The sequence below is a fragment of the Berghia stephanieae genome, chromosome 4, assembly GCF_034508935.2.
Source record: "Berghia stephanieae isolate SIO BIC M18660-M18661 chromosome 4, UCSD_Bste_1.3, whole genome shotgun sequence".
NCBI lineage: Eukaryota > Metazoa > Mollusca > Gastropoda > Nudibranchia > Aeolidiidae > Berghia > Berghia stephanieae.
Genome location: NC_088363.1, coordinates 72,930,697 through 72,940,352, shown reverse-complemented (window position 1 = coordinate 72,940,352; position 9,656 = coordinate 72,930,697). Strand labels below are relative to the sequence as shown.

The 9,656-nt window shown below is 33.7% G+C and overlaps 1 protein-coding gene across 1 annotated transcript in view; it reads left to right on the top strand.

The window, feature by feature from the left end:
• Nucleotides 1–8,346, top strand: part of LOC144971187 (uncharacterized) — a 50,638-nt gene extending 42,292 nt beyond the window's left edge. Inside the window, exons 10-15 of the mRNA XM_078911681.1 lie at nucleotides 693–803; nucleotides 1,433–1,534; nucleotides 2,904–3,069; nucleotides 3,836–4,015; nucleotides 4,334–4,525; nucleotides 6,567–8,346. Coding sequence (XP_078767807.1) covers nucleotides 693–803; nucleotides 1,433–1,534; nucleotides 2,904–3,069; nucleotides 3,836–4,015; nucleotides 4,334–4,525; nucleotides 6,567–6,622 — 807 coding nt within the window. The 3' untranslated portion in view covers nucleotides 6,623–8,346. The remainder of the gene's footprint in view (nucleotides 1–692; nucleotides 804–1,432; nucleotides 1,535–2,903; nucleotides 3,070–3,835; nucleotides 4,016–4,333; nucleotides 4,526–6,566) is intronic.
• Nucleotides 8,347–9,656: the final 1,310 nt, after the last annotated feature.

The following is a 9,656-nucleotide window of genomic DNA, read 5'->3' as shown; positions in this document are numbered from 1 at the left end:
CACATTTGTCAAAACATAGAACATTGAATTAAACCTTATCAGGTGCCGAACCCATTTACCCACCATTTATAAAATTTTATGATTATTAACTTGGACTAGTTTATCTCACATTGATTTAGAAAAAAAAAAGAGTTGTTCTTTGATTTTCTTTATTTCTTTTTTTTCTTTCTTTCTTTATTTTTTTTCAAAATGTATCTAGCTTCTGGGCTTATATCATGTTGCAACAACGGAATTGTTTACCCTGGAAAGCGCGCGCCAAGCATATCTTTTCCCCCCACCCCCCACTCCTCAGTTTCTCACTTCCTCTTCCCTCCATCCTCTCCCACTCTCTCATCCCTCCCAATCACACTCACGCAAACAGTCATGCATTTTGGCACGTGTCCACAGCTTTTATATGTTCTATTCATAACATTCGTTCACTTTTATTAAATGTATAATAAATACTGTCGCAGAAAAGAATTTAGACTTTCATTGATGCCGATGTTTTTGAGATGACAATGGATGTACAGTTAGCATCGTCTTACTTACAAATTTGAATGGAATTGTACCGCAGTCTGGTGATCATTTCTCTGTTTTGTTTTCAGCTGGAGTTCCACCTCCCCCGTCTCCCAGAATAAAAACATATTGAACAATTTTCTTTTCTCTTTTACTTTCCATAAAATATGATATATAATCTCTTGTCATCCTTTTAGTGTCGTGAGTTTGTAAAGGCAGGGGCTCTCAAAGGCAATAATCCAGCTGATGTGGTCCAGTCATGTGACATTACTTTCACATGTGTTGCAGACTCTACAGCTGTTAGAGATGTAAGTATTTGTGGCAATAGATGAAGATGCCACTAATAGGTTAAGCAAAATTTATTTTTTCTCCTCTCTCTTTCATTAAATTTCTTATATGACAACTTACAAAATATCATATATTATCCATATATATATTTTTTCATGAAGAAAATAATTATGTTTTTATTTTTATTAATTAATTTATTTATTTATATATTTATATATTTATTTATTTATTTATTTATTTATTTATTTATTTATTTATTTATTTATCTAATAAAAAATTAACTGACTAAAATTAAAACCCCTATGCTATCAAGAGACATCTCATTTAATTACCTTAGAATTTTGTGTTTTGTTGAAATGTGCAAAAGTGGCATGCAGCCAAATTAATTTTTGACATCGCTTTTCTACTGCTATTATTTAATAGTCATTTGTATATCTAACGCACAATCCAAATGTATAACAGTATCTCTTTGTATTTGTTGATGATATGAATGTTATAAATTTAAAATTAAATATTTTTGTGTTTCTTTCATTTTTTTATTTTGGTGTTAAATAGTGTGGACAAAAATCTAGTAGAAGTATTAATACTGTTTGCTTCCGTCATCTGTCCTGCATTGAATTATTTATTTTTTTATTAAAATTTCAATTAGATAATGTTTGGCAACATGGGAGTACTTGATGGGATTTCAAAAGGAAAATGTTACGTGGAGATGTCAACTGTGGATGAAGAAACAGTGCAAGATGTTGCTGATGTGAGAAAGCAAATTTTAATACATTGAAATGTTGTTTTACTGTGTATATATCAAGCTTTTTAAGAGAAAACAAACAAACAAACCCTTCAACTACCTCTACATGCAAAGTTTACATAATATTTACAAATGTCGCAATCATTCCATATTTCTCTCTATATCTTTTTATTGCCTCATTTGATGTGATTACTATTATTTTCACCCCTGATGATATTGATTCTATCAAAAATTTCTAACATGAAACCCTACCTTATGAGGAGGAAAAAAACATTGAAATGATATTTTGCATTTTGATGAAGACGACGTAAATGAATTGTCTGGTATAATTATTTTTAATTATTGGTTACAAAATGTTAAAAATATACTTACAAAACAGGTATTGCAGCTTCTTTCACAAAAAGCCTAATAAAAGAATAAAGAACTATATAGAAATATAGAAAAGAATAATAGTGTAAATTGTCACATTTTGAAATATTCAAATCCTGTCCTAATCACCCTAGAAATAGCTTCTCCATCTTAGTAGTCCTTCAGAGCCATTGGGCCCAAGGAGCCGGAGTTTACTCCCGGTTTCTACAGCGTGAAAAGGGCAATAGCCTGCTATTCTTTGGATAGAGCTAGTCTATTGCAAAGTACTTTCCACCAAATCTAACACTCAGCTACCCAAAGTCCCTTCACCGCTGGGTGGACAGGGAGGGTCAGAAAAAAATCTTGACTGCACCCGGATTGATCTCAGTCCCTTTGCATGTTGGTGAGTGCTCTACCAACTGAGCTATTGGGACCCCCCTGCTTATCCATCACTGTTGCAGTTTAAAGTTACTGCTGTCAAATAAATTGAATTTTTTTTTCTTTTTTCGGTCCACTTTTTAAAATAGTGGAATTGTTGTAAGAGTTTAAGGTCATTAGGTATTTATCTTGAAATTATGTATGTGTGAGCATGGAGTAAATTTCAAGACTTTTTTTTTTTGTTTGTTTTATTTAATTTAATTTTTAATTTTATTCATTTTTTCCCCCAAATGAACTTAAACCTTAATGTTAATTGAAGTTGACATATTTGTGTGTGGGTGGGTGGTAGATGAGAGTGGTTATAAATGCTTATGCTTTATGTTTTTGGATAACCTCATTTTCAGGCGTTTTTTCAGAGGATTTGTCAGAAATACTGATACAATTCAGTTCTGAAATATTTTGGTTTGTCCAATGGATTAAAAGAAATATTAAATTATCATTATTGTCTTTTAAATCTTGTACAAACTTGGATTTCTTTAAGAACATTTGGTGTGCATGATGCGATGAAGCCACATTTCCCCTTAGTTTTATATGTTTTATTTATTTATTTATTTATTTTTTAATGATTTTGATTTTGAATATTTAACAGGCTATCATGGCTCATGGAGGGTCTTTCTTGGAAGCTCCCGTGTGTGGAAGCAGAGTTCCAGCTCTGGAAGGACAGCTCCTCATCCTTTGTTCTGGGGATCGTAAACTATTTGATGACTGTTACTCATGTTTTGAAGCCATGGGGAAGAAGTCATTCTATCTAGGAAGTAAGTTGTTTTTATAGCTCGAGCAAACTCTACACTTACATCGTTTTGAACAGATTTAAATGGAGGTCAGTATTGGTCAAATTAGGATTTCTCCTCTCTCTCTCTCTCTCTCTCTCTCTCTCTCTCTCTCTCTCTCTCTCTCTCTCTCTCTCCTCTCTCTCCTCTCTCTCCTCTCTCTCTCTCTCTCTCTCTCTCTCTCTCTCTCTCTCTCTCTCTCTCTCTCTCTCTCTCTCTCTCCCCCCCCCCCCCCCCCCAGAATTGGATTTAATTTTTATCCATTCAGTTATTGTGGCAGGTTGTGGATTTATATTATTTGGACTGTTTCATTATCTTCCCTATTTACTGGTACTTGTAATACTTATAGACAAGGGCAAATGGCAACCGATTACCAATCCTGGCATGTTCACTCCTCTGGGCAGGACTATCAACATCAACTTACTCTCTTGGACAACTTGGTTGGTTCCTGTTGAATTCTAGCATTTATTTGATGCTTTATCTTTATATTCACACCCCACCTCAAACCCCCCTCTAAAAAAAAAAACAAACCTGAATACCCTAGCTGCAGTTCATCATACCGTTGTGTAAAAATTCCCCCCACCCTCTTAATTGTAAGTAAAGGTTTGCATATGGAAGGGGGTGAGGTGGTGGGTTTGTAGATCTTCGTTAATCAGTTTTATGTCTTACTTATACTGATTAGTCTTGTAGATAATCATTGTATAAGAATTGCTTGATTTCTATCATCTTTTTCTTCTTTTTTTTTTTTCAGATGAAGTAGGCACAGCTACACGTATGAAATTGATCCACAATATGATTCTTGGCAATATGGTGGCCAGTCTGTCAGAGGGGATGGCCTTGGCAGAGAAGGTTGGAATTGATCTGGAAGATTTCTCTGAGGTTCTATCTCTTGGTGCCCTTTCTTGTCGAACAATTAGCCACAAAAGTCAAGGTTTGCACTTAAATTTCTGTTCATATCTTGCGAAATCAATGCACTCTTGTAATGTGATGATGACTTGGGAAAAAAAAAAAAGGAAACTTAGTTATTCTGTCATTATTAATTCATTTAAACCATGAAATCTCGACAAAGTATAAAGATAACAAAGCTTTCTTATTCCTTTCAAATCTATTAATGAATGAACAAAACAAAAAAAAAAAAACTATGGAAAAATACAAAAGTATAAACATGAGTAACTAAATAATAAGGATTTTAAAGATGAAATGAATACATCTTGCCCACTAGTCTGACAAGTACATTTTCTTTTTCCAGCTATTTTGAGTGGACGATTTGACCCCCACTTCCCTCTACAACACCAGCAGAAAGATTTACGCCTAGTACTGGGTCTGGGAGACAGTGTAGAACAACCGCTCTACTTGGCTGCTGCAGCCAATGAGCTGTTCAAGAAAGCAAGAAGGATGGGCTATGGAGAGGGAGATGTTGCAGCAGTCTTCAAAGCTGCCAGTATGTTTTAAAAAAATATTTCTAATAGATCAAAATCATTTATTTGTTGTGTCATTTGTCTTCTGTTAGTGGAAATGGCAGTAATCACCAGCTAGGTCAACAGTTCATATCTTGAAAATAGGTTCTTTAAAGAAAATTGGAGAGAAAAAAATGTTAGTGACTAACAAACCTGCTTCTGTCCATTGTACAATCAATCACCGAGACTACTATCATTTCTCCCTCCTCCTCTCTCTACTGCAGGCATTCACATAAATGTTTTTAGAAAAAAAATAATATAGACAAACTGAAGGACAACAACCTGATGGTCAAGAAAAATGATTCAATAAAAACTAAAATTTGACAGAATGAAAAATATGCTTTTACTTTTCTGACTTCCTAGTTTCATGTCTATTTAAAATGGTGTGGTAAATCTCAGGGATCTAAGAAAATTGATAAAAGAATCATATTCAGGCAATGTAAATCACAATAACCTACTAGGGATACAAAAGAACTGTCAATTCCGGTTTCAAAAAGTGATAGCCTCCTTGCTGAAGATTTTGCCACCTTTAACAGCAAAATTACAAACATCAGGCATAAATGAACACATTCACCACCTACCTTCAAATCTTTTCATGGAAAAGTTCTTGACTCCTTTGAACCTGCAACGAAAGAGGATGTTCGAGAGGCCATCATGAAGAGTCATTTAAGCACTGTGGTCTTGACCCCCTTCCCACATATCTGCTGAAAGAATGTCTCAATGTTGTGCTTCCAACAATTACCAAACTTATAAATGACTCTCTTTCCTTTGGACTAGTCCTTGATGTGTTTAAAAATGCCATTATCAAACCCTTGAAAAGAAAAAAGTCCGATGCCAACACAAATTATAGACCAGTTTTGAAACTTCCCGTTTCATTTAAAGTGCTTGAATAAATTGTCTTTAAAAATCTACTGCTTCATGTAAATTGTAATAGTCTTAGTGAGCGTTTCCAGTCTGCCTATAAATCATTCCACAGCACTGAAATTGACCTTGTAAAACTTAACTCCGGCATTCTTAACAATTTAGGCGTAAATAATGTATCTCTTTTGACTTTATTAGATCTATCAGATGCATTTGATACAATTGACCACCTGTGCTTGTGTCTGGATGAGACTTTTAGGCGATCTCAAACGAAGTAAATTGATAGTGTGCTCTTGGAATCTACATCTATTCCCTATTTGAACCAATTCCCCTTTGTCTTACCTTTTCTTGGGTGTACTTTAATTGTAATTCTAGAACTTTTTACAATCGCATATTCTTCCTTTTTACTGGCACTGATATGACCTAAATATGTTGCAAGTGCAATAAAACCCTTAAAAACAAACAAATGTGATGTTTTATCTCAATTATAATTTCTTTCATTTCCTACCAACAAAGTGAAACAACACACTGTGTTTCTTTGTTATTATTTTTAGAACACCTTTGGATGATCACGTCCACTAAATAAATGTTTGAATAGTAATATCAACGTTTTAGGTTACATGTAAAATTGTTTGCTAGTATGTTTCATTCGTTTGTTGTGAGTAAATCACAGAAATGTATAACGTCTATCACAGACTAATTATTCAGGAACAGAAGAGGAAATTAAATGCACTCAGTTAACAGCCTAAACATGTTAATGATTACTTTCCGCTGTAGGTTGGGAACTTAATTGTTATCATGTTATTTTCTTTGGAAAGTGTGAGGAAAAACAAATTAAACTAAATGTATAAGAGGTTAGTAATTTGTTTTTGGCAGAATAATATTGGCAAGTAGCATGGAAAAGAATGGGATTTCCTATAAAATACAATGTTTGAAATATGTATGATCTTTCCCCAAACAAAACCCCCAAAAAACTTGAGATTGCCACTTGCCATTGAGTAGATGTTTTATAGAATGTTATTTTCTCATTTTTTATCTTGAAGACCATTTTTAAAAGAGAAAAATAATTTTTATTTAATGCTTGTAATGAGTTTACACATCTGATCCAGGGTAAACTTTAAGCTGTGTTTTGTAATAATTTTTCTTCGTTTCTATCATCCACAGGTGAATTTGGAGTAGAACCTGGAGAAAGCAGTTCAAATTTCGATGGGAACAAGTAACAATGACCATGCTCACATTTCATCTCACCATTTGCATCGCATCCATTTTTATCGCGTTTATCATCCTCTCATCCATTTTAATCATTGCAATGTTTTCGCAATCATCTTCCAATGTTCTGACCATCTTGTCTAGATGATGGTAATTCTCGGCAAGTTCATTTTATACAATGGTTTGATGGTAATGTTATGGCTTTTTTTCCTATTTTAGATAAAATCAAGGATAAGAATAAAGATTTTGTCTGTGACAGTCCATATACATCATATATAAAATCATTAACTTGTCTCTTAGATTTGGGATCTTGACAGCAGTCTTCTTATTTGTTAAGTTGTAAATTAGAATTTGAAGAACAGTGCATATAGAAGCAAAATCCTCACTTTTATGTGTTGTGACCAATGGTTTTGTAATATTTACTATTATAAAGCATCTTGATATCTACTAGGGCTTAAATTCTCCAATACGTGCTTTTTTAGCATTTTTTTAGGTAATGCAATTGAATTCTCATCTTTTTTACAACTGCTTTGAAATCGACTGTCGAGAACCTTATTATACTGGATTCTGAATATTGTTTTCATACAAATTTTACACCAATTTGTACTTTGATTTGTCATGATAAAGCAATGACATTTTTTTTTTTTTTTGTGAATCTGTATTATTTTATCAAACTATCTATTCAAACTATTTTTTTTTCTTTAGCGCAAAGACACTTACATCAATCATTTGATTGTCACATTGTAAATTTTTGTAACTGACATCATTTGATGTGGTAGGTAAGCTGAATAAAATTAGAATTTGTCTGAAAATACGCATGATCATATGTTTTAAATGTTTCTATTGAAATGTTACAATTGTCTACTAAAATTTCAACTTTTATGTATCTATACCTTTTTTGAATTAATGATCACTCTTTTAGTAGTGTTTAACATGGAAATGATTTAGGATTAATTGCTTGTCAAACCAGCAATTATTCCTTACTGCCAAAATATTGGGGTATCTAATTGCTGAACTGTTACATTAAAAAAAATTTATGTCTACAATTGCCCTTGGTATAAAAATATTAAAAGTAGGATAACAAAACCTTTTTTCTATTGTAAGTTTTAATATTATTTAATTCGAAATTATATTTTTATAATATAACAAAGGTTTAATATAATGGTTGCTTTCTTTTTAAAATTGGAATTTTTTTTATTTTTAGGTGTACTAATTTCCTATAACAACACAACAGCAGGTGAAATGCTACATGGCTTTTGAGATTGTTGCTATGTTGCTATCATTTTACAATTAATTAATCTCACTTCACCATAACAGATTATTTCATGCCGGATCATTTTAGGATAGATCATTGCTCAGTTCCCATAAATCTAATCTGTTATTTTAATGTTTGAGGAAATGATAGTAGACTTGTTACCTAAACCTACCGGTGACCTAACAAGATTGGAGTGAAAATGGTTTAATTTTAGTCCTAGATTATTCCTGAATGCGATGACAAAGTGTCTATCAGAGCAATGTCATTCTGACTATTTAGACGATATTTGAGACCAATCAATTGGTTCTTGAAACTATTGAAACTTGTATGGAAATATGTCCCTAACATTTTGGAAAATTCAATTCTTTTGTCTATTGCTTGAATGTTGCCTGTGCATTTTATTTAAATGCTGCTGTTGTTGTCATTTTTTGTTTTTAAAATAAATGTTGAAAAGTAATAAATATGTATGATTTATAGAAATCGGATATCTATTTTTGTTAATCTTTTATTCTTATCTTGTCGCTTTCAAATTTTTGGATGGAGGGCCACCCATTCATGGGCTTGGGAGATCTTTTCTGTGTCCTCTGTCTTGGACAGGGTATGGGGTATACCATGAAATGTGAATCCTTTTACTGACATATTTTGTGTACTGAGTTATTTCCTCTTAATTCTCAACCAGTCATCCAGCTTCTATGGCTGTGAACTGACCACATTCATTTTCGTTTCTGTTGCTGTCAGCTTGACCTTTCCTCTCAGTCGCAGGGCTGCCAGATGGCCGGGTGCCTCGTGATAATTAGCCGATTTTTTTTTTATCATTACCGATGAGTCAGGGTGTCAGAGTATTTGGCCTGGGTGGGGATCCTGACCTCCCATAGTGGGCAGGGAGGTACGTGCTGTGTCTTCTATCCCCCCATACCCGTTTCCCAATTGTTTCCTGTCATTGTCTTGGAATGAGATTACTTAGTTTTGTCCTGATCCTTGCCGGGGCTCCTTGGCTGGGAGGGAAACAGTCGAATGTATAGTTATAGTTTCGGGAGATGATATTTTTTTCCTTGTAAATCATCTCTCTGTTATGCATTGTATTATGTTGAGTTTACATATTATATTAAATGATTGGTAAACATTTGAGTGTATTCCTCTTAGATGGGACCTGTGCTTGTGTCTGGATGAGACTTTTAGGTGATCTCAAACTAAGTGCATTGGTGGTCTGCTCTTGGAATCTACATCTGATCCCTATTTGTTCCCAGTTCCCCTATGTCTTACTTTTTCTTGGGTGCTTTTATTGTAATTCTATAACTTTTTACTATCCCATTTTCTTCCTTTTCACTGGCGCTGATATAACCTAAATGTGTTGCAAGCGCCGTAAAACCCTTAAAAACAAAAAACAAAACAGAGTATTTGGCCACATGAGATTCTATTTTTGCCATATTTGAAGTCGAAATTGGCCACGGGGAACTCTGACCATCTGGCAGCCCTTCTCAGCCAGTCTTTTCAAACTCAGTGCGCCCCTCTCGTTTTCAGTTAGTAATTATAATAATAATAAAACGTCTTTATTGTCCTCAAAATAGTGGCAATTTGTCATTTGGTTACACATTTATAAGAATACAATATTATAAAGAACATACATGACACAATATATTGACATAAATATACACACTCTCACACATGCACACTAATAATATCGTAGTCATCATCATCATCATCACCACAACAACAACCGTCCTAATATTTCCATAACCATCCTTCTCTTTCACCATTCCCCAATAACACTAACACCATCATCATACTCG